This window comes from Notolepis coatsorum, assembly GCF_963971535.1.
Source record: "Notolepis coatsorum genome assembly, chromosome: 18".
In the NCBI taxonomy this organism is placed as follows: domain Eukaryota; kingdom Metazoa; phylum Chordata; class Actinopteri; order Aulopiformes; family Paralepididae; genus Notolepis; species Notolepis coatsorum.
In genome coordinates this window covers 80,759,972-80,786,099 of record NC_140182.1, presented here as the reverse complement: position 1 = coordinate 80,786,099, position 26,128 = coordinate 80,759,972, and the positions used below count along the sequence as shown (strand labels likewise).

Below are 26,128 nucleotides of genomic sequence, written 5' to 3'. Positions count from 1 at the left end.
GGGTCTGTGTTTTTTCTTTGTAAAAATTAGATAGCAGGTTTCGCACATGGGTCTATGTGAAGCTGTTAAACGCTTCATGTAGCATGCTATGACTGGTGTCATGGCTCTACTTTGTCATTACATCGTATCAGGGGTGAGGGGTCGTAAAGGGGTGAACTGGTAAGCCTTCCTCCCCTTTTCTGATTGGTCAGGGGTTAAAGCCCCTGTCCTTCAGGCTTCCTGTCACGTTGCTGGATCAGCACGTTACACGGTGGGAGGGGGGGGGAGTTTCCTAGTCCCATGCCATGAAAGATTGGGCGTGCGGACAGCGGAAATTCCCCCGCCATAGAGTACGTCACTGGGCACGTTTCTATTGGTAAGACTTCCGTGGGTTATTCAGGCTCCATGTTATGGACCTCTGTTACAGGGAGTTTCAGAGCCTCCTCCTCAGGGAGTTCAGAGCCTCCTCAGGGAGTTTCGGAGCCTCCTGTGAGTTCGGACCCTCCCTCCCAGTGAGGGAGCCTCCTCAGAATTTTCAGAGCCTCCTCCTCAGATTGTCAAGGTGAGTAGAACTTAAAAAGAAGTTCTGCTCTGTTGTATGTGTATTGAGCTAGGTGGGTGATGCAACGCAGTACAGACGTTGTTCTTCTGCTCTGCTCCCTACTGGTAGTGTGTGTATTGGGTCAGAGCCTCCTCCTCAGGGTGTTTCAGAGTCTTCTCCTCTGGGAGTTCAGAGCCTCCTCTGTGAGTTAGAGTCTCCCTCTCAGTGAGGGAGCCTCCTCGGAGAGTCCTAATCCAATTGTTACATAGCTCAATGTTGCAATATGTCTTTTCAATCTATTGCTCACGTGGGAAGTCTCTCTGGGGGTTCCCCGTCCTCTCCTGTTTGGAGTAGGTGGACGGGGTATTGTTTAGGGTTTCCCTGACTCCTCGCCTTACAGGTCTGTTGAGTCATGGGTTTCCCCCCGTCATTCCCCCCGTTATTGCACATATATGGCAATAACACATCTAATTAATGAAATATACAAAGCTAAAGACAGAAAGGAAAACACTATAGGTATTTTTTTAGACTTATCAAAGGCATTTGATACAGTCAATCACAATATCCTCCTGCAGAAGCTCTCACATCTTGGAATAAAAAACAATGCACTGCTATGGTTCACCAGTTACCTTAAAGATAGACGTCAGTCTGTATCCTATAATGGGATAAATTCTCCTTTTCTTCCTTTACTTTGCGGTCTGCCCCAAGGTTCAATTATTGGGCCTTTGTTATTTTTGTTATATATCAATGACCTCCCTAACGTCTCAGACAGGCTGTCGAAAATTTTATTTGCAGATGACACGTGTGTATTCTATTCACATAAAGATCCTGATACCATCATTAGGGTCATAAATGAAGAACTTAACAAACTATCAATTTGGTTTAAATGCAACAAATTATCACTAAACATTAAAAAAACGAATTTCATTTTTTTTGTCTCAAATCTGTGATTTTTAACTCTTCATCTAAAGTAGTGATCAATGACATCCCCATAGCTAGGGTGTGTTTTACACGATTCCTTGGTGTTCTGCTTGATGAATCCCTATCATGGAAACCTCATATCACAGCCATAACTACAAAAATGGCCAAGAGTATTGGTATTCTTGGAAAAACACGTCACTTGCTGAGCACCGAGGTTGCCACAATGTTATATTACTCTATGGTTTACCCATATATCAATTACTGTAATTTAGTTTGGGGTAGTACGCATCAGACCAAACTTGAGCCCATATACCGTCTGCAGAAACGAGCTCTAAAAATAATCAGCTGTGTACATAGAAGTCATTCTTCTCAGCCTCTATTCCATAAGTTAGGTATCCTCAGTGTTTATCAAGTGAATCATCTTCAGACTGGTTTATTTGTGCATAGTTCTTTAAACAGAGCCCTTCCCCCTTTTTTTCATGACATGTTTGCCCACAATCACCAAATTCATAATTACCCCACACGTAGTTCCTGTTTGCTTAGACCACCCTTTTCCAGCACTTCCCAATCTCAGTTTTGTTTGCTCTACCGAGGGTCAAAGTTGTGGAACTCTTTGCCTCCACATATTTTGGAATTTTCTTTTCTGAAATTCAAAAGAGCACTGAAATCTCATCTCCTAGATCACCAATATTTCCCATATGGACTTCCTTTACAAACTGTAGTCTGATGGCTTGATGTATTTTGTTATTGTATTTTCGTTTTTATTATATATTCTTACTGTCATTGATTGTTTTCTCTATACCAGAAATCGTATGGCATGGGGTGCCTACTTCGGTGTCTATGTAGGCCTGCTTGTGTGTGTTTGTTTGTTCAGGGGGGGGGGGGGGGGGGGGGAATTTTATTTTATATTTTATATTTATCTTGATATAATGTAATTTTGCTTCCTGGTGAATGCCACATGCAAGCCCCTTGAGGGTTTTTAGGCAATTCTCCTACACATCCCCTGTGGACTATATTGTATTATATATGTAACTGTTTTTATATGTGTAAATAAACAAACAAACAAACAAACAATCCAATTGTTACATAGCTCAATGTTGCAATATGTCTTTTCAATCTATTGCTCACGTGGGAAGCCTCTCTGGGGGTTCCCCGTCCTCTCCTGTTTGGAGTAGGTGGACGGGGTATTGTTTAGGGTTTCCCTGACTCCTCGCCTTACAGGTCTGTTGAGTCATGGGTTTCCCCCCATCATAGGGGTACGTCGCTCACCGTCCCCTCTTATGAAGTGTGGTTGACGGGATGGTGTTTCCCTCAGCCGCGTCGCATGGGACCCATGTCCGTATTCTTTTTTATTTTTTCTGTCAAAAATGAAAAATTTAAAAAGCGGCTTCTTGTTGTTCTCCCAGGCGGCTTGGAGGAACGGTATCTGGTGTCTTGTTATACTATCCATTGATGTGTTTTGGGTCTCGACGTGTACATAGTGCTGGCCCTGGGTGTTTCTGATAGGAATCACGCATGATGCTTGCGCGCGCGCCTTGGTTGCTCATCATTAAAACTGCGTTTTTATGGGGCAACTGGGATGGAGTTTGTCTCTTCCGAGCGCCAGTTTACTAGGTTTGTCTCGACGAATTCTCGTTCATATCTGGGGGATGTTAACGGAATAGATCAAAACATAGGTAGAGGGGTCTCACGCCCTTGGGGTGGGCCACTAAGCGCGGTACATAAGAGACCGTCTGGGTGGCGCCCTCTATATTGTTTTAGATCGACACACGTACCTACCCCCCTCCTAGAGTTGGGGATGTCGGCGTGATTAGGGCACGGGACTGGTTCTGGTCACGCCGGTCCAGGTCAGTTAACCCGTTGTCCGCCGGGGACGCAGATCTGCTGTTCTGGTACCCTGAGGGACTTGGGCTTTTTTCGGGGGGAAAAATGCCGGGTCGGCCCGGGTGTCACAGGGTTTGATATTATGGAGATGTTCGTGGTTGTTACTGCGTGTTACCCCTCACTGTTGCTTGGTCCATGTTGTGTTGTACCTTGAGCTGCGCTAAGGGGGCCTGGTCCTTCTCCATTCTTTTCGCCCCTCTCTTCTCCCACTTACGCATGGCTGAGAGGGGGCTGTTGAGGTGGTTTTTATAGAACTCCTCTGGCATCCCTGTGTACGTCCCGGTCCGCCGGGCCCGGTCCGAAGTTGTTTTCGTCGACCCGTAGGCCTGGGATAACCCCTTTTTGAAAACTAAAACACTTGTACTGCGGTATAGCCAGTGTATACCCGCAGGTGTGTTTTGGAGTTTTTTCCTGAGGGGTTATAGGAACAACCACATCATGTTAACCAAGAGGCTGGTTGGTTCCCTGGTGTGTTGGAGCGGAGTCAACTCCCGGGTTAACCGCTTGAGTGTGCCCCTGCACGTTTCATGACGTCTGCCAATCGTGTCAGCCTTCTCTGCCTCGGCCCCTCTAGAGAGTCTGGGTTTTTTTTGTGGAGGCTGTGACATGGTGCACAACAATGCCAGCATACGCCCCTTCCGCCGGGGTGCTGTTTTCAGTTGACCCCTTTGGCGCCTGTCTAGTCCGCAGTGCTCCAGGCTCGGGTCGAGTTCCTGTGCCTGGATTGAGGGATCGACCTTTTCTAGAGGTCGTCTCCCCGGTGCGCTGCCTGCTCCCGTTGTAGGTGTAGCCTCTTGAGTGCTTCGAGTTACAGCCATGCTGACTGCCTGAGTATGCCAGAGTCAGTGAGCCAGGCGGCGTGCTATTGGGGGGAAGGGCCTGCTCTTGGATGGGCCCTGTCCGAATACGCTGGCGATGTGGGGGGCGGCGTCACTAGTGACCGCCTGGTGAGGTCTCGATGCTGTCGCGTCATTGGCCTCTCCGGGCCCCCTTTTTCCGGGGGGATCCAGTCCCTTCTGGGTCTGGGTCTTCCTTCGTGCTCCGCTGCTACGGCCTTGCCACAGGGTTGAGTTTTCCTCTTGACCCCGTGATTTTGGGGGAGGTAACTAGGTTTGTTCCTTCCGTTCGTTCCCTGGTGGCATGCGGGTTGTGCGTGTGTGTAGTCGTGGGTACCTACCCCACGGTCTGCTCACCCTGTGCGTTAAGTTGCTTGAGTTCCTCTTCGCGCAGTCGGATCCGTCTCCCTCCCGTCCTCCAATAGGGAGGGTTCCCTCCAATAGGGAGGGTTCCCTCCAATAGAGAGGGTCGGGGGGGCTCGGGTCCTCCCCGGTTCTGATGGTTGTGGGGGGCCTCAGTGGGGTGCATTTGTCGGGCTTAAGCTCTGCTCAGCTCCTGGGTTGCCACTATGACGCTGAGCAGAGCCATTGTGAAATATAACGTACGGTTATTCAGATTCAGATTCAGATTCCTTTATTGAGCCATTTGTGTAAAACACATTTAAAACACATTTTTGCAGCAATACAGTGTATGCATTTTCTATCTTTTTTCACAGTAAACAACACCAACACAGACAAGAAACGAAACAGTGCAGTGGGGGATTAATCAATAAAGTACATATATATAAAGTGAAGAGTGCAGAGATCCAGTACGGACTAGTGCAGTGCAGTCAGTGTCATTGTGCCAGTGTCACTTGGGGGAAGAGGAGGGGGGGGGGGGGGGGTACCGAGGGGGGGGGGGGGGGGGCCTGAGGCATATATAGCCATAGTTCATAGTGTGGCCCCTTTGATCTTGCCTTGTGGTGAAAGATTGGGAAGGAGATGATGATATGGCCACACCCCTAAGCGGATGGGGGTGTGGCCAGACAGATGATGGTATATAAAGGTACATTGTGAAAATTTATTTCAGTGCAAGTACTGACATGAAGAGTATTGTCACTATGACGCTGAGCGTCACCATTGTTCATATAACTATGGTTATATACATAACGTACGTTTTGTCATTGATGACATTTTTTGTGTGCAGATTTGATCATGGTGTTTACATCGTTTCTTAAGTCTGTTTCTTTGTTGTTTGAGTTCAACCACGTGGGCTTGGAGATCACTGTTTGGGCTTTTGGCAAGCTTTGACAGACTTTTATGAAGTTGAGAGCATTTTTTGTCTCTGGTTTTCATACTCTTGAAGTTATCTTTCATTTCACAGAAAATATTATTTCCACAACACTGTGGAACTTACCTCTATGGAAGTTTGCAGTCTTCAGGCAAGGAATGACAAACGTCAAATCTCCGATTGCCTCAGTAAATCCATCTCTAATCTTCACACGATCACCAGATGTTCCCATGTATTCATCAGCCACTAGCAGAGTTATCCATTGGTCTTTAGGCTAGATCATAGGACATTCAATATGGTTTGAGACAACATATCAATCTGTAATCGTCAAATCACTACTACAAAAATGCACAGAAATAACCACTTTTGCCTGCCTGTTGGGCTGAGACTGGGAACTCTAGTGAGCCTGTTCCCAGCCTCAAACCCACAGGTTCTGTGTACTGGGAGGAACGATGGCAATGCAGTAGGGGTGTAATGGTACACAAAAACCACGGTTCAGTACGTACCTCGGGTTAGAAGTCACGGTTCATTTCGGTACAGTGGGGAAAAGTTTGCAGAACGTGGCTTTCCATGTTCCACTCGGGGGTGACGTAGTGTGCAGTTCTTTTTAACTAGGGCTGTCAACAAGTATTCTATATTCAAATTAATAAACGACTTGCTGTCTTCCTCTCAACTTCTCGCGTGGGCCTGAATGCGCTGCATGACGGATAGGAGACACGCAACATCACTTTCATTGAGCTGAAAAACGTGCCAGTAGTAACAACAACAACGCATGGCGGTAGGGGTGGACGGTATGGTCTAAAATGTATACCACGGTATAATTTGAAGCATAGACGGTAACAGTATATATCACGGTATCAGTGTTTCCGTTAGAATAATTTTTTTTGCCTGATAGGCAGGCTATATAAAGAATGACATCCTCAAGGCATGTAGATTTATAATATTTTAACTTAAAACTAGGTTACTTTTGCGTATAAAGTCATTATATTCCAAATAAAATAAGTCCCAAGTCCGTGCTGCTCCCATTGCAAACAGCGGGCTGGATGCTGGATTTTGCTAGAAGCATATGTAGCTGCAGAGCCGCAGAGCCAGCGGCGCTTTCAGGTCTGGTCACAGCTTTCAGCCGTTGGGTGGGGGGGCGCTGTTGAGCGGGCCTGTGAGACCTGAAAGCGCCGCTGGCTCTGCAGCTGCATGCTATTCGCAAATCCACTGCTGCAGCCGTCCTCCCGTCCTCTCGTTATCATAACACTACACGCATATCATAATGTTTACAGCAAACTGTAGTTGATCACCAGGTATGTTTTATTAACGTCGAATAATTCATATAAGAAAAACGATAGGGACATCTCTTACCTTTCTCCACTGGTTAAAAATGCCAGGAACTGAAATTGAAACTTGCTGTGCGCCGGGTGATATGTGTTTATTATGAAATGACAATTGCGTGTTGACACGCCCACTGCGCGAAGCCTCCTAAATAACTTTTTCCAGTTTGCACATATCTATTATCTATGACTAATTCTATCTATTTTTAGGGGCAAATGCGATTGAAATAGTCGCGCTGTGGTTACATGACGTCATTGCTATTTTAGAGCTGCTCTACCGGTTACACGGTATAGTCAAAATCCATACCGTAGAGCAAATTAATACCGTTTATACCGTATACCGTTTATACCGTCCACCCCTACATGGCGGGATGGCAGATAGTCACGAAGACAGTGATTTGCACTCTGAGCAATCTTAAAGCCCCATTTGGAAATACTTCAGATTTTGTATTGCTGGCCTACCTTCTTTTTTTTCCATGCTAACGCTATTTTGGGAGTTCTATAGCGTCAAGAATGTAAGAATCCTATTTCTCAGTTTTTAACACTTTAGTTTATTGTAAATCATCCCTCAAGGTAAAACTAGATTGAATAATGAATAGAGACCCGTTTTATGCCAAGGAAAAGATATCACTTCATATATCGCTGTTTATCACACCTTGTTCAGAGGCGCGTTGCTGTGTATGAATTGTCCATTCTATATGCCCACATATATAGTGTGTGTGTGTGTGTGCGTGTGTGTGTGGGGGGGGGGGGGGGGGTACGTCTTCTATCTCTTGTTTGTTGTTTGCGTTCGCCATACTATGAGGCTATGCTAAATTACAGGTAATCTCTCAGTGGTGTGCGTGGGCTGAACTAACAACATCCGGCCCTTTGTGCATGAACAGTTGAACACACAGAGATGGAAACTGGATGCCCGATATAAAGAAACGAATAGCCAATAAATGTGAAGTTATCTTTGAACCTCTGTTGTCAAGCCTTGTCAATATAACCCCCCCCCCCCCCTTTCCTCACTAATGGAACTGGTGTCGTGGAGTCCGCTTTGAGCATTTCCAGGGTTAACAGCTAACGTTAGTTCATTGCTCACGTCAATTAAATTGCATGTCATTGAAAGTCCGCGCTGGTCTGTGTCTATAATGAAATGAGAGGAAAGCTCTGCGCTAAAGCAAGTCTCATCTAAGCCGCGGCGGCTTAATGACGTGACAACATTATACTCAATGTTCACGATATAGTAATTTACTACATCTCATGTAGAACAAGCCGCAATACATCGATTATACTTGATATATCGCCCAGCCCTACAAGCAAGATGCTCCATTCTTGCAATATTTTGTCGTCTTTATCATCCTATAAATGACATGCAATACTGAAATATCACCAGATATTGTCTAAAGAATCATGATGTCTCTGCTTACATCAGGGTATGCGAACATGGTCAAAATGGGTGTGGCTTGTTCCCGGTCCATTCCATCCACCCAACCTGCTGGAGCTACCATCTATGAGAAGGAAACACAGGAACAGATAATAGTTGGACCATTCTCTATTCATCAGTGGACGGGACCCATATTTTATTTACGGTGTGGCAGATATCATCCCCCATCCCATGGCTACGTGGAGGAAGGGAGATACTACTGCCACGGGCAGAGGAGAGTTAATTAAGGAGTTGATTAGGACTGATTGAATACACCTGTGCAGCACGTGATCACCCACATCCCACACACACACAAATAGCATAAAACCCTAGGAGAGACAGAGAAGAGTTGAGTGGAGGTGAGGAAGGAGCAGAGTTCGTAGAGAGAGTGAGATACTGAGTTTGTGTGTTATAACACATCCTGTGCCAAGAACGAGTTACGCCGTTTTTGCCCGCCATGCGTTGAACGCCAAGAACGACTTACGCCGTTTTTGGGATCAATATTACATTTTTTCGCCATGGCATTCATAATTCATCCAGCCAACCTCCGGACTCCAGCGGGACCCTGTATGAGATTGCAACGCCTCAATACCGCCGCCTAGTGGATGGTCGGGCGAGTCACACTCTCGCCAAAACCGGAAGTGCCGATCGGTGCGTCGAGGAAATCCCTCCAGCTGTGATATCTTGTTATGTGGCTCCAGATAAACACTATAGTGCATTTGGATCGCTTTCTAAACTTAATAATCAATATGATTTTGGCGTTTATTGCGCCATACAAACCGGAAATGGATGTAGGAGATTGGCGTCAAATAATTGGGATCTTTTTCCTCCAGTCTCATCAGCGAACGGTAAGAGGACAGTAACGTTATTTTCAGCCTGATTGTTTATTCATTTCACTGCAAACCATCTGATCAATATATCAACCCATACTAAATAAAGCTGTTACTGACGATCAAGGAATTATAAAACGACCCCCCCCTTTCCTTCACGCATGATGAAGCATAATGTATACCGATCATATACATTTGAATTTTTTAATATACCGGTAGTGTGTATAGGAAAGAAACGCCAATCGATAATCTATCATATGTGTCAGGGCCTATAACTCTCGTTTTTTTGGAATTACTGCTATACTGTCTAAAAACATACTTATATTCTAGACAGTATTAACACAACAATGTATGAATGAAAAAATATAACGTTCCCACATCCTGAACGATAGATAATCGATGTTGAATGGGCCATAGTAATGTCAATATAGCAATCAAATTAAAAAAGTTAAAGCCCTGCAAAGGAGGTAAACATCTCCATAGGCTTTCAACGGTGGCATTCCTTTACAGCTTTGGGTAGGGCGTTCCACATTGATGTGGCATAATTGCGAAACGTGTTTAGTCCCTTGTTTGAGCCGAATCTGGGTTTAACATGATGCATGATGCTCCCTCTGGTGTTGTGGTCATGGTATTCACTGACCTTTGGGACGTATTTTGACATGTACATGGGTACCTTGGTCGTGTAGTGTATCTTGTAGACCAGGCCCATTGCAAGTTGCTGTACTGTCGTCTACTCTAAGCCATCCTAGGTTGTCAAAGTGGGCAGGGGTGAGGTGGGTTCTAGGAGTAAGGTCAAGCAGTAGTCTGACCAGTTTGTTTTGAGATGTTTGTAATTTAGTTTTTAGCGCCTTTGAGGTGCTTTGGTACCATGAGGTGCAAGCATAGTCGTAGTACCCTTGAATGAGTGCTCCTGCCAGAGTCTTCAGGGTATTCTTGTTTACCAGAGAGCAGATCCGGTACAAGAATCGAGTTCATTGGTTGACTTTTTTTTATTACATTGGATGCCATTTTGTCACAGGAAAGATTAGCCTCTAGGATGGAACCCAGGTAGGTAATTTCATCTTTCCTTGTGACAATATTGTCACCCACTGTAACTGAGAAGCCGTCGGTCTTGCTGAGTTTGTTATTTGAACACGAGAATGGACTCTGTTTTACCCATGTGTAATGATAGTTTGTTATCAGCGAGCCATATGCAGATTCTGCCTAGTTCCGAGCTGAGGGTTTTTTCAACCTGCAACTTGTTCTTGTCAGAGACCAGCAGGGCTGAGTCATCCATGAACAAGAACAAGTTGCAGTCACAAGCTGACGACATGTCATTTGCATACCGGTACATTAGGAACAGTAGCAGTCTTAGGTCCTTCGATGCTTCCAACACCTGGAATGCCCTCCAACTGACTAGTTCTTCCTTCTCTAGCTGCATTTAAATGTATGATCTCCGACCACGGTGTGTCGACTTGTAAATGTCTTAGCGGATTTTGTATTGTTTATTCTTATTTATTGTGTCTATATGTATGAAATTGCTGATAAACTGAGTCTTGTTTTGTAAGCTCGTCATCACTGTAAATGAGGGTAACTTCAGTGTTTTACGAGTTGAAATAAAGGTTTGAAATTAAAAGGATGGACACAATTAACAATTAACTATATTCAGAAAAAGCTAAAGCAGCAAAGTAAAGCAGAGTAAAACAGTAAAGTAAGGCAGCAGTGAATGACATGATTTAGCCAACTACCAGCAGCCGGAGAACTAACAGCAGCAGAACTCGAGAACTACTAGGAATGTCTGATCACCAAGTGTGTCTGACTCTTACCACCTGTAACTGCACTGACCTGTGTATTATGTATACTTGACTTACTCATAGTATATATATTCAGATTATATGGGGCGAATTCACAAAGAATGGATTGCGCGCGCTAATAGCACCCATAACTGCGCGTGATTAGCGCCGGCTATTTGCTCTGTCTTTGTGAGCTATTCACTAAAGATATTGCGCAGATGATATACTAGCGCCAAGGTGTGCAATTTGCTCTTGATATCTGTCAGCACAGTTGGCTTACGGAGCTGTTTGCACCTGGCAGTGCTGTTGGCAGATATCAGGAAGGGGAAAAAATAAACCTGAAATGACATAACAGTATATCACCATTTGTATTTCGTATTGTATTTCGTTTATTTCGTAATGCATAGAGCTTGCTTAATTTATATTTTCATGACACGTTGCATCCTTTTTTTTGTCACCATCTTTCGTCATTCATTCATTCATTCATTCATTCATTCATGTCATCCCCAAATCAATTATTTTGAGCAGACCTGTCCATGGTGCTGAATCTTTAGACTAAAGTTACTGTGCCAGTGAAATTTAGGAATATTTTTTTAGTGAGAAATGAAGTTGTATTTAATGTTTAGTTAAGAGAATAGATCCCTGCATTATCATATACTCCAGAATAAACTGTTCACTGACCACATTTCCAGCGTCTACTCCTCATCCACCTGACGAAACGTTATAAATTAAAAGTTTATTCTGGAGCATATGAGTGTGCAGGTTCTATTCTCTTTATTGTGATTATACAATGATCTGGACTACTTTGGGGGGACTATATAGCATTGCCCTACCGCTACGATCCAGGCATCTAAACCGGCTTTTTACGAGGTCAAATGTGCACCGTCACCTATACAAAAGCACATACTTTTCCCCCACACATTTGCAATGAATATTACAGCACAAACGTTTTCTCAAAACTACTTTCTTACCCAGTAACCAGGGATTGTCATGCATGTCTTGCATCATTCCGTATAGACTGCTGTTCCTAAAATGTTTGCCATCGTGCACAGAACCAGGGACTTTGGCAACCACATTCGTTATTATATTACTGGCGTTGCACACTACCTGGGTGTTGATTGAATATGTTTGCTTCCTATTTCTAAAAACATGTTTGTTTTCGCTTGGTAGTACAATTGGAACATGAGTGCAGTCAATAGCGCCGACCACATTGGGGAAGCAGACAACGTTAACCTCATAACTTGCACCGGGACGTATACGTCACGATGTTAGGGCTGTGTGTGTGTATTACCGAGGATGGACAGATAATTGTTATGGTTTGTAACCGACCTCAAACGCAACGGCACAGAGAGGAAGTTCAGAGTTAGCCAAAGCAAGGGCGTATTTATTTACAGAGTCACAAGATGGAATGAAGTACAGCAATCGAACAAACGGGGAATCTGGTGTTGGGGAAAATGTGGATATGAGGTGAACTAGTTTAATATGGGTCAACTAAGCAGTACTGAAAGACGGTCTGGCTGATGTTCTTAAAACAACTTGGAGATAGGCAGATGGACATTTCAGTACATCATATCGTGTGCTCTAATCTTGTGTACATCATATCTTGGTCTTTTCTCTCTTTAATCTTTTCTCTCTTTTACACACATACATATACACACACACATTTAATCTTTTCTCTCTTTAATCTTTTCTCTCTTTTACACACATACATATACACACACACATCTAATCTTTTCTCTCTTTAATCTTTTCTCTCTTTCATACATACACATATACACACACACATCTCACTAATCTTGCATCTCTCTTCGATGTTAAATCTATGTTCTTCTTAATGTCTTTATCTCTCTTCGATGTTCTTAATGTTTTTATCTCTCTTCGATGTTCTTAATGTTTTTATCTAAATCTATGTTCTTCTTAATGTCTTTATCTCTCTTCGATGTTCTTAATGTTTTTATCTCTCTTCGATGTTAAATCTACGTGTCATCTTAATGTACGTCATGTCATATCTGATATGATATGACACGTCATCATATCTGTCATGTGGGGGCAGGACTGAGAGGGGATTTAGGGGACAAGCAGAGGGATTGAGAGGTTAGAGTGTTTTTCTTCAACTGTGGTGACCGTCTACTGATCCATAGCTTCTGCTGTTAAAACTTCTTTTCTTAAATAAATTACCTACTTGTTAAAATTGGAAACAACGTCTCCTGCTGTGTTAAACAACCATCAGCCACAACACTGGCATGTGAAGATGTTGCGGCTCTGCAGATACTCCCAGTAGGTAGTGGTGAGGAATTGGCTAGTGACGTTGAAGCGGCTCTGCAGATACTCCCAGCTTTCACTCCCGGTGGAAACGGAGAGAGAGAGAAATCAGAGTTAGCCCAACGAACACACAGAGGCAGAGAGGTGACTGATCCAGTATAAATCCAAGTGACTTGATCTTCGGTGTACCACACACAAGTTTAGCTGAGTCCAGAGAAAAAACAATACGGTATCTTCAGTGTTAATCTAACACAAAATTAGGTGAGTCCTGGTACAAACAAAAACGGGATCTCTTCGGTGTTCACCAAACACACAAAAAACTGATAATCCAAAAGACAGTTTCCAAAAACTCACCAGAGCGCAACGCGAGAAGCGGGCAGATAACGAGGCGTAGCTCCGAACGGGGAACCAGGTTCTCCACAGCAGTTCTCCACAAAAGATCCTGGAGAGCAAAAAGACAGGAACAGCGACGGGGAAGGCAGGTATATGCAGGTGTAATTCAGAACGACCCAACATCGATAGTAAGGGGGTCTGAGCATATAAAGCCTTCAGGGGCGCTAATTACAAGCTGTGACAGCTGCGGGATGAGATTGATACTTGCTCCAAAAGCGTGTGGCGGGGAAAGCACCAATCAAACACGGCACTTTAAAGGAACGGAGCGCGTGGCGGGGAATGCATTAATCACATAGTACCTTAAAGGAACGGAGCGTGTGGCAGGGAGCGGACCAAAACCTCACAATAATGTTGATATTTAAACATGTATACATAATAAATGTATTCATGATCATCATGCAACATAAAACAATTGTAGGAACAGTTTGGGAAAGGGTATAGGGGTGGGAATCACCAGTTTAATCACGATACGATACAATATCGATTCTTTGGACAACGATACGATATTATCCGATATCACACAGTCTGCCACGATACGATACGATACGATTCAGGTGCCTGCGATCGATATGAGACGATATTATGTGCCCATTTAATACAATCAGTAACATTTAAATCAACAAACAAAAAAGGCAATGGAAATATCATGACATTTTTATTTTTGAGCTCTTCCAGACATTTAAATGAAAAACAATCTATTGTTTTTAATACAAATAGACCTCCTGTTCACTGTTTTTGGTTATTTTTTCTTTCTTTCTCGATATTAATATCCTATTCACTGTCACAGAGCTGTATTTTGGCTGGAAAAGCATATTGGGAGTCCCAAGGTGCAGTACCGGCCAGATCCTGTTAGTGGGGCTATCCCCGAGAATGCACCCTCCCAGTCCCCACTTCTCTCTGCCTATGGCTCTGGGTTAGCTTGTTAGCTCACGCTAAAGTAACGTTATCTTCGATCTTTAACGCGACGTGGGCATAATGGAGTGACGAGGATTGCAAAGCAGGTTAGATGCATTGGACCCGTTGTGGAATAAAACAGCAGGGACATGTTTTGGGTCACAGAATAGGCACACTAGTCTTGCTCTAGTAGTGACGCTCTAGACGCTACTGGCAGCTGTTGATGTTAAACAGAGTTTGAGTTTCACAACACTGGGCGCAGGGCGATGACGTCGCCGGATTTTCAAAATAAGAGTATCGCAATATGAATCGATCTTTTTACGTGGCATCGATCCTATTTGATTATTGATAATAGATCGATATATCGATCTGGATCGATGTATCGTCCCACCCCTAGAAAGGGAGGGGTTTTAGCTTGCGTGTTGTGAGTTCCAAAACATTTTACTTAAAGTTTAAAGCTCAATATATAAAAACGTGGCACTTTACAGTGAACAGGTCTATTTGTATTAAAAACAATAGATTGTTTTTCATTTAAATGTCTGGAAGAGCTCAAAAATAAAAACGTCAATTGATATTTCCGTAGCCTTTTTTTTGTTGATCTAAATGTGACTGATTGTGTTAAATGGGCACATAATATCGCCTCATATCGATCGCAGGCACCTGAATCGAATCGTATCATATCGTAGACTTTGTGATATCGGCAAATATCATATCGTTGTCCAAAGAATCGATATCGTATCGTATCGTGATGAAACTGGTGATTCCCACCCCTAATACATAGCTAGTTAAATGTCACAACTTGTGTCATCATTGTTCATCATTGGGGAAAACTAAGTGCTGCCTCTCTCCGCCATCCCCGCCACACTCGGGACTACACCAACGTTATAGATAGCGAGCCTATAGTTAACGTCGGGACCACACCAATGTTATAGATAGCTAGCCTATAGCTAACGTCGGGACCACACCAACGTTATAGATAGCTAGCCTATAGCTAACGTCGGGACCACACCAACGTTATAGATAGCTAGCCTATAGCTAACGTCTGGACCACGGCAGAGAGAGGCAGCACCCAATCTGCGTGTAACATTAGTCACTAACATGAAGAATAGAGAGCTGCAAACGGAAATAAATGCCCAGTCCTTGAGAGAACGGTTTCTTTACTGTCACCACTTTACAGAGGGAATTACCCCGAAGTCCGGCTAGTTATAAGTTAACAAGCACATTACATGACCGGCACTTCGGCCCTAGAGTGTTAGGAGAACGCTCCCCTGTACTCTACTACGGTTCAGATTAATACAGGAAAAGGTATACATTGGGGGCTTGAGTCCGGGATATGAAAATAAATCCTGATTTCATCTGTGAGTTGTAAATTGTATGGAAACGTGAAGTTAGCTCATGCTACTGGAAAACAGACGCACGAGGCAATCTAGTCATTAATGAACTGAGTTTAAAATGATGACGCCCCCTTTTTTTTTACCACGGTTGACGCGGTTGTCTGTTCTACATCCGCGGGTGCTTTGACACACCGTGGGATTGCGGTGATGCGGTTACCGCGACAGCCCTACCCAACGTGCCCGTGCGCGGAACGCACAATAGTCACAGCACTTTGCGAGCGTCTAGCGGCTCTGGGCTGCATTTTTCGCCAAACATTAATTACCGTTCGAAAGATCCATTTGTTGCCGTTCAAACGCCGCCTCACTCGACCAAATCTGTGCCTTGGTTCTCGAGTAACATGACGATATGTCAGGCGAGCAGCTTTTTATGCGCCACGTGTCAGATGACCAGACGCTCCCGAACTGCCTCTCATCCGCATACTCATTGAACATACTGGAGCCTGTCCAGGGTTTTGCTTGGGACCCCGGACAGGACCCTGTTGCAGTAGTCCAGGCGGGAGGTGACGAAGGCATGGATGAGGGTCTCAGCTGTGGAGTCGGAAAGTGATGGTCGGAGTCTGGAGATGTTTCTGAGGTGGAAGAAGGCGGATTTGGTGACGGAACTGACATGGGCTTGGTAGGAGAGGATGGAGTCCAGGATAACGCCCAGGTTGCGGACCTTTGTGGAAGGGAAGATGGAGCAGCAGTCTATATCAAGGGTAAGATCTCCAACCTTCCGGAACAGGGCCTTGGGTGCCACAACCATGAGCTCAGTTTGATTGTTTTTCAGTTTGAGAAGGTTAGATGACATCCAGGTTTTTATTTCGTGGAGGCAGTTGACAAGGGAGGAGCTGGGTGGATGGTTTGGTGGAGAGGTAAAGTTGTGTGTCATCGGTAGGGATGGGTATCGTTAGGATTTTATCGATACTACTACTCTTATCGATACTGCTTAACGGTTCGGTACTTTATCGATACTCTTATCGGTTCTTTTTGATTATTTTTTTTGCAAGAAAAAAAGACAATTAATTAAGAACAGAATCGACATTGCTTTATTATTTATACAACTTAATACTTTATAAATAAGTATTATAAATAAATATAATTTCTTCAGCAACAGCAGCAGCAATGTTCTTTTATATAACTTTATAAATAAATATAATAAATGAATATAATTTCTTCAGAAACAGCAGCAACAATGTTTTAAATGTGTCTGACTCTGAATTATAGACTTTTTATAATAAACAACAAATGCAAAAGGCTAACAGAACTGTGACACTCGTTCACCCTATCCTCTGTCATCCTTCCTCTAGCTGCTAGGGAGAAAGGACTTTGGGTGGTGGAGGGAGGTAGAGGGAGGATGTGTGGTGGCCCTGGGCTCACTGGCCTGGGACACATTGGTGGCTGACGCCTCAGCTTGACTATCTATAAAAAGTTTTTAGATTGTAGTATTTGTAGCTAAACAATTATTTTGTTTATTAGCCTATTTGTAATAATTCGTTATTAGCCTAGGAAACTCCGTATCTTGGCTTACCGGCTGCAGTGGACGTGGATGCAGATGGACCACTGCGCGCAAGGCAGTCGAATACGGCGCATTTCTGCACGCTAATATCATGTTTTGCCAACAAATGTTTTGATAGGTTGCTCGTATTGCCACCCTTACTGGCAAATGTTTTGTTGCACTTGTGGCAACGTGCATTGTCGGCATTGACCCTTGTAAAGTATATCCATACTTTAGAACGCTTCGCTCTATCCGCCATGATCACGACTCAGTGCATGCAGAGCTGCTGTCTGTGTGCAGCGCGCTATAGCACGGGGCGTCGGGGAGCACTTTCATTAAGGAGTACCCGTATGTAGTACCCGTATGTCTATGTGTAGCACTAGCGAGCGACTCGCGAGGAGTGTGTAATAATTGACTCGCTGGCTGCGGCTCGCTTCTCGTGCAGAGACAGAGAGAGGATCGTTCGCAACTTTTAAATAATAATAATAATAATAATAATTTCTCTAGAGTATCGATAGCAGTACCGAGGACGTCGGAGCTTATAAATACTCCGGTATTTTCTAATATAGTACCGGTTCCCGTTCAAAACCGGGGTCCGGGGGGCATCCCTAGTCATCGGTAGGGATGGGTACCTTTCACATTTGAACCGATACCGGTACCGGTACCTGTGAATCGATACCGGTACCCAATGGTACCTTTTTTCTGTACTTTAGTCTCAAGAAATTTAATTGACCTACCTCAGTCGTAAAAGAAAAATCCAAAATTCAAATAACTACAATTTCGACAGTTTTCGGCTTGTCATTGCTCCGACTGCTTTGTTGTTGAATCAAGTCAAATCCTAGGTAAGCATATATTGTGCGTGTGAACGTTGACATGAAAAGAAAGAAATTATAAAAAAAGGGTATAAGATTTTTTTTTTTTTTTTTTCGGTTTCTCACTTGATTCGATACTCGGTAGTACCGACGTGTTTCGGTTCGGTGCCTCAAAAGTACCGAATTCGGTACCCATCCCTAGTCATCGGCGTAGGAGTGGAAACTGAGGCCATGGCGGCCGATGATCTGACCGAGGGGGAGCATGTAGATGGTGAACAGAATTGGGCAGAACCTTGGGGGACCAGATGTGAGGAGTTGATAATGTTGACCATGGTGGGGCAGAGAGCAGGGAGGCAGATCTTGACCAGGGTAGTAGGCATGGGGTCGAGTAAACAAGTGGAGGCTTTGGCTGAAGCTTGGCAACTTAAGGACCATCCACCGGGGAGAAGGAGGAGAGGCTGCATTGGGGGGGACACCCAGGAGGAAGAGCAGGTGAGGGGGAGGAGGAGGGCACCACTAGCTGCTGGTAGATGGTGTTAACCTTGTCCTGGAAGAAAACAAGGATCCTGGAGAAGAGGTCGTGAGCACCAGATGGGCGGGGGGGATCGAAGGGACGGAGTAGCCGGTTGATGGTGGAGAATAGTGTCCTTTAAATAATAAATAAGATTGCATGGGATCTCTGGGTGGCTGGCTCAATATCATCCTTGATTTCATCAAGTAGATTAAGAATTGCTTGAGCTGGCAACCTGTGTCTCCGGATTATTCGAAATATTCCTTCACGAGCCAGCCTGGCATTACGATGCCTTCGCCTGGCAACAATTACTGCTGCCATGGACCTAGTAGAAGAACTAACAAGCATAATTGATAATAAGAAGTTTGCAATAGGGGTCTTCATAGATCTTAAGAAGGCTTTTGACACCATAAATCATGATATTCTGCTACTAAAATTGGAAAGGTATGGGATCAGAGTAGGGCTCAAATGGTTAAAAAGTTACCTAGAACAAAGACAACAGTTTGTGCAGTTGGGGGAGTACAGGTCCACTCAGTCAAACATAAGCTGTGGTGTGCCGCAAGGGTCAAGTCTAGGCCCTAAATTATTCATACTGTACATAAAAAGGTAATGCGTAAACATTTTTGAACATTTTAATTTTTGCTGACGATACAAATGTCTTCTCTGAGGGAGAGAACCTCCAAAAGTTGTTAATGAATGTGGCAGCTGAGCTATCAAAGCTGAAAATGTGGTTTGATGCAAATAAATTATCATTAAATGTAAAGAAAACCAAATTCATGATATTTGGTAAACGTCATATACAAGAAAACACACCGGTTGAACTAATGAATGATAGTATTAAACTAGAAACGGTATTTGAGAATACATTTCTGGGTGTAATAATAGACCACACACTCAACTGGAAACCTCAAGTCAAATATGTCAGAACAAAATTGGCACGAAGTGTTGGTGTTTTATGTAAGATAAGACACATTCTAAACCAAAAGACACTGTATACACTGTACTGTACGCTCTTCCTTCCATATATGAACTACTGTGCGGAAGTGTGGGGTAACACTCTGCACCATGCAAAAAAAAGCAATAAGAATAGTCAACTATGTTGGATATTATGAACATACAAATAACTTATTTATAAAGCTACAAACATTGAAATGTATGGACCTAGTTGATTTCAAAACTGCTCTCATTGTATACAAAGCCAGATATAAATTAATCTCGGGCAACATTCAAAGATGGTTCAGAGACAGGGAAGGAGAATATAATTTAAGAGGGAATCTTAAACAACCAATGGTACACACTACGCTAAAAAGCATGTGCATATCCGTTTGTGGAGTGAAGTTGTGGAATGATTTACCTGAATACATCAAAATGAGTAAACATATTGCACAATTTAAAAAGCAGTTTAAAAAATACACATTAGAGAAATATAGAATTGAGTAATGCGGATAAACAAAGTAATGTTATATTGTGTTGTGTAGTGTGGTATTGTACTATTTACTGCTGTCAAGTGACTCAAGTTTTTTCTTTTTGTACTATAAGTCAAACTATAGTATATACCGGTAATGTATTATACTAAATTATTTAAATCAAGTAAAATGTTATGGGAGAATTTTTTTTTTAATGTAAGGGGGTAGGGATCAATAAGCTTAGCTTCCCTCTACAAATTTTTTTAACATGTCAATAAACTAACTACATTGCTCTTGACTTTTTGCTTAATTTCTTTTTCATTATGATTGTTATGTATGACGGAGCTTGATATTGGGATTTGTTTGGAGGAACAACATTCATTCATCACCTGAGACCTGGCAATGAAGACGTAAATAGCGTCGCTTTAACTGCGCGTGGCAATTAGCGCCGATCTTTGTGAATTGGAGTGTTTTTGCGTTGAGGCTCATTTGAATAGAAAGGGGCACATGTTCTGCCCATATGACCTCATTTAAATACCCGCAAATAGCACCGACGCACAGAGACGCAATGCTGATGACAACGCAGTTAGCACCGCATTTCACCATTTGCGCTTGCTTTGTGAATATAAAACTGTTTCGGAGCTATTTTCACAGGCATAGCGTCAGAAAAAGCAGTGCAATCCCTTTGTGAATTTGCCCCCATGTGTTTTATACTTGCTCATATTCTTATATTCCGAATATCTTTAAGAATATGCTTATTTTTTACTTTACTATAGTTATATTGCCTATATTTATGTATACTATTACCATGCCCATACCTGTACCTCCCCTCCCCTCCCATATTGGAATGAATGAAAAATTACGTTAACTTACGTTTGAAATTAACCATCCCATTTCGTCACTGTTGACCCCAAGGAGAAAGGGCACATTATGCACCTCGTGATTTTCCAAAAGCTCCATTGGAGACTTGAGCAGAAACTGCGTGTCAACAGTCACCCGGGGCATCAGCATTGGATTCTAGAAAAGACAAGATGAGTAACTCGAGACGTGTTTGTATGCTGGACCCAGATAATTATGCAGAAAGAGTAACATGTGGATATTAGGGATGCACCAATACAACTTTTTCAGTTATGTTGATGACTTAATAATGGTGGTCAATTTGTAAATATCTCTAAGGCTTTTTATATATATATATATATATTTATTATGAAGGCCACAAAATGGTATTCAGGACAGCCCTGATTTCTCAGTGGTGAATAATAAAGAATAAATGATCAATCAATGAATAAAATGCTTCTAGGGTCACTAAGCATTTGCATTCGAGAAAGCATTACACGGAACAACCCACCTCTTTGTGGATCTTCAAAATGTTGTCAACTGTCAACTCCATCACACATTCAGCAATCTTCTCCGTGGTGGAATTGTCACAGCCTGACATGGTTGCTATCATCTACAAGATGAGAACAATGAAGATGACTGTAAAAGGTTTTTATTTGTATACATATTTTAACATATTGTCTATCCTGGTTCCAACACCAACCTGTGCTCCAGGCAGAGGGTTGAGGTTAGTGAGTAAATCCATTGCTGCGGTGCCACTCTCTGCTATGGCGCCATGGAACAAGCCCACAGACAAGGGAGAGAGAAGCTGCCGGTGAAGAACAAGGAATCAGAGACAAAAAGAACAATAATAATCAAATCTAATAATATACTTTTCACAGAGAATAATCTAATAATCTATTTTTACACAGAGACTAATCTAATAATCGACTTTTCACAGAGAATAATCTAATAATCTACTTTTCACACAGAAAATAATCAAATAATCTACTTTTCTCACAGAATAATATAATCTACTTTTCACACAGAGAATAATCGAATAATCTAGTACTAAGAATCAAACCGAGAACCTTTAGATTATCAGACGACCTAATTCACTGGTCCCTGACATTGCTGGACATTATTTATTTGGAGATATCAACTACTCGGGTGGTTGGGGTGGGACAGGCGGGTGTTGAAATGTGGACTGCGGCAGCCGAGTTGGTCAAAAACTCCATAGCAGCGGAGTGGGGGTAGGGTGTTGGTCCTGGGGAATCCGGCTGTCTTGTCCTTTGTGTTTGTGGTGTGTTTTGTTTTTATTTGTTATATATATCGAATTGAAGGCTTATTTGTTGCCTGCCCGACAAAATCCGTTCAGCGGTTCTCGAGTTACATGCCGGTATTTGAGGCTTGTGCAAAGTATGCGGTATTGCGCAAAATACCACTCCCAACTCAGGCTGCAGTAGTTCCGTCAATCTAGATCCGATCTCGAAAATTATTGTGGATCGTTGTAGCCAATTAGTGTGGCTTTCCAATGATACCCCACATGCATGTATGAATCTAAAAAAAAAAACACAAACACAAACACAAAAACAGGAAGAGAAAAACAGCCGAATTAATTGAAGTCTATGAGTATTTCTTTGTACACAGTTTACCAAAATCACTCCTAATCACTCATTTCTGAATGGATCGTTATGAAATTTGGATATGTACTACATAAGTGTTGTGAAGGGCCAGATTAAACCGAATATATATATTTATTTATATATATATATTTAATTGTATTTGTATATTCTCTAATATTCCCTGATATCCCTTGTATATTCCTTGTACAATATGCATTGAATATCCATTCTAGCCTACTGAACATCCCATAATAGTCTCCATTCTACTATTGGTCGAGACCTTGGTGCCAGGCTGCCATACCCCCCAGACCCAGTTCAAACGTACCGCTCAACATGTACGAACAAGTCCTAGTTCCGCGTAGGAATCTGGCTACCGCACCACTAACGGTACTATTTGTTCATAGTGCGTATATATACTGCGCTACTAAAGTAGGACTTCCTTTTTAGTCCAGTTTCTTACCCTCCAATAGAGTGACAGACGTAAAGCCTCCCCGCGACGCCACGTGTGGGAGTAAGGCCAAGTTCGGCCTACCATCGGTATTGAGACATCGTGTATATTAATATTTGAATAGTCATATTTGGCACTATATCGTCGAGTTGGACGTAGTCTATTAAGCTAATAATAGTCTATTCATATGTAGTGCTTCGTGCGGTGAGAATACTATCGTAGTCAGTACCCCATCGTTTCGGGCAGAGAACTGGCTGCTTATCCAGGGTGGCCGACCCCATGTGAGGCTGCACCCGAGGAGCCCCAGAGCCGACGAGCGAGTGGACCTGCATACCGGATTATTCTACCGACGACAGCCCGCCTTCCCAGGCACGGATTATGCTTTGTATACAGTGATTATTCTATGGATAAAGACCAACACTGCCGTGTGTTGGAAACCCCCCCCCCCGGAGAGGACGACAGGTGAGGAGACGCTCTACACGACGAGGTCGCTTCACGTCTCTCCATCGTGGACCGAAGGAAGCCGGCCCACAGAGAGTCCAACTGCTTTCATCTGTGGATCGAGGATCGCTGAGGCACCGAGCCGCACAACCGTGGGTTCTCCCAGGATACCCTCGGCCAGACGGATACAGCCAGACTCTACCCCCCCCCCCCTTCTCCAGTTGTCTTACAAGCGACCGGAATTCCCCCCTAGTGTATCCAGTTCTATAATCATTAAAGTATCATTGCTATTATTCCTTAAATATTCCAGGTTGTATATTTACCGCCTGCGCCACCAGAGATTGGACGTTCTCTATTGATATACCAACGAATACTCATTTGCCATAAAAGTGCATCCTATTTCAAATCATAAATGTAATTAAGTGATTGCTCTACATACCTTTTGCTATGTATTAATTATTATTAAACGCAGACTTTCGACTTGGTACATTTGTGTTGGATCGTTTCATCTACGTGGGAGTGTTTACCATAATTATTTATGCCTAGTACTGGGTGGCCAGAGTCTAAAGTACAAGAGGTAGTGGTAGTAAGTATCATATCTAACAATACAGTCAGGGAATTGTACCCCTCAGTTACAATAAGGCTTCAGGCTATGGCTGCGTCTGGATTTGTAAGCCATACCACCTTCTGGGGAAATACTACCTCTGGACTACTAACTACTACAGAAAAACTTGAGTAACACGTTTTTCTACAACTCAAGTTCAGACCTATGTTACTCTATTACGTTAGCACTAAAAGTGAATTCTTTTTCTGGAATCAGAAACCTCAGAATGTTATCTTTCAAAAGAGACCAGGCTCATGCATGTGCTATAAGTATAAAGTATGTTGTTTTGGTTTGCAAAAAAAGTATGCAGTCCTCATTTCAAGTAAAAGAATTGGCAAAAATGTTTGGCTGGGTGGCGCAGCGGACATTGCGCTCGTCACCAACGCAAGAGACACCGGTATCGAATCCGGCTGTCAGCGTTGCCTCCGGCTTGGGCCGGCCATCATACTGACTCAATTGGCAGAGTCAGCGGGAGGAGAGTCGATGGGTGGTAGTCTGGTCGTTGTAAACAGCGACTCCTACAGGTCGGTCAGGGCACCTTGCACAGCAAAGATGGCGGGGGCAGTGTGAGCCTCCTACACGTTACTCCACGCCAATGAGAGTCCGCGCTGGCAGGTGGAAAGATGTGACTGGCTGCCTCCACATGTATCGGAGGGGACATGTGATGGGCTTCTATCCTCCCTACGACCGGCCAGTGGGGGGCACATGCGAGCAACGATCAGGACAGGGGAAAGAGAATTGGCACAAGAGGTAAATTGGGATGGGAGAAAAATCACAGAAAAAGGTGGAGAAAAAGTAGATCAAAAAAAATTGCCAAGTTTGGATCTCTATATTATTTATTATTGTTTTTGTCATTATTATTATTGTAAGGGCAACCTAACAAGAAAAGATGCCAGTGAGGGAATACTGGGTGAAGCTCTTTCCAACGTGTGATGCTTGTTGATAATAAAAAGATGTCTTCTCCTTGAGTACTTTTGAGAGTTTTTATTCTTACTTGCAGTGTGGACAAATATAAGCGTACTGTAAACTCTGTGTTTAAACTGGACTTTAAACACAGGATAGTTGCTACAAAGTAAACCCAAAAAGTGACTCAATATAACTGAAAACAAAACAAACGAGCACGGTAAAAAGACAGTGTGGCTTCCCTGTGATAATTACCCAATTCCCTCCCGCTGCACACCTGTGAACACATACATATAGACTGCACCTGAGCACATCTGAGCCCCGCCTCCTGTGCCCACTGCCAGCTAATTGGTCAACACTTTCATGGTGACACGGTGCCTTCATACAATAACGTAACGGCAGAAAATCATTAAATTGGCTACAACAATTATTATTGTGGATGTTTATATTGTGTCGTTTGCTGTTAAATTTTTTTTATAAAAAAAACTTGATAAAGAAAAATGATTATCAGACGACCGCTCCACCTCCTGAGCCACTGTCAAGAATCAAGAATCAAGAGGTTTATTTGTCACATACATATCAGGGCATACAGTGAAATGCGGGTGGTCATGCCCGCATTGATTGTGCAAAATACAATATAATAAAAATAGGCATAGAAAAAAAGAAACATAGAAAAAATTAAATAGATATGCATGGTAAAAAAAAAAAGACATGCTAAGTTCCTGAGAAACTGGTTCCTATATACACTACTATACAATTTGAACTCTTAATGTATCTAAACTATTAGTACCTCCTTCCTTTAAAGTGACTTTCTATTTTTTTAAAGTGACATTTTGTTTTAAGTGATTGTTTTAGCGGTTGCCGCGTGTTGTGTGTGTGTGTGTGTGTGTGTGTGTGTGTGTGTGTGTGTGTGTGTGTGTGTGTGTGTGTGTGTGTGTGTGTGTGTGTGTGTGCTCATGTGTACTTGTGAGTGGAGAGTTCAGTGTTCAGTGTTCTGATGGCCTGGGGGAAGAAGCTGAGCCGGAGTCTCTCTGTTCTTGCAGCCAGTGTTAATTTTGGCAGCTATTTTCATTTAGTTTCAAGTGTCAAGTGCTCCTTTTTAGTTTTCATCATATTTACTATTTAGTCATCTTCATTTATTTTTCATTTAGTCAGTTTTAGTCAACTAAATGTCTGAGCATTTTAGTCTTAGTCAGTTTTTGTCTCAATTTTGTCAACGAAAATGGATGACATTTGTCTATTTTTATATAATGAACAAATTTTTTTTAAATTATATAAATTATAAAACTTTTTTTTCTTTTCTTTTTTACAGCTACTGTTTTATATATACTGTTTTTTAACTAGAAAGTAATGGTATTTATTAAACAACAGGTGATTAT

General features: G+C 42.9%; 1 protein-coding gene across 2 annotated transcripts in view; it reads right to left on the bottom strand.

Annotated features, from left to right (window-relative positions):
- Positions 1 to 26,128, bottom strand: part of ces2b (carboxylesterase 2b) — a 111,467-nt gene that overhangs the window by 63,505 nt on the left and 21,834 nt on the right. For both annotated transcript variants that reach the window (XM_084334750.1, XM_084334751.1), the window contains 5 exons: positions 21,453 to 21,557; positions 21,261 to 21,362; positions 20,786 to 20,929; positions 8,166 to 8,246; positions 5,558 to 5,705 (listed from right to left, as the gene is read on the bottom strand). In XM_084334750.1, the coding sequence (XP_084190876.1) occupies positions 5,558 to 5,705; positions 8,166 to 8,246; positions 20,786 to 20,929; positions 21,261 to 21,362; positions 21,453 to 21,557 (580 nt within the window). The remainder of the gene's footprint in view (positions 1 to 5,557; positions 5,706 to 8,165; positions 8,247 to 20,785; positions 20,930 to 21,260; positions 21,363 to 21,452; positions 21,558 to 26,128) is intronic.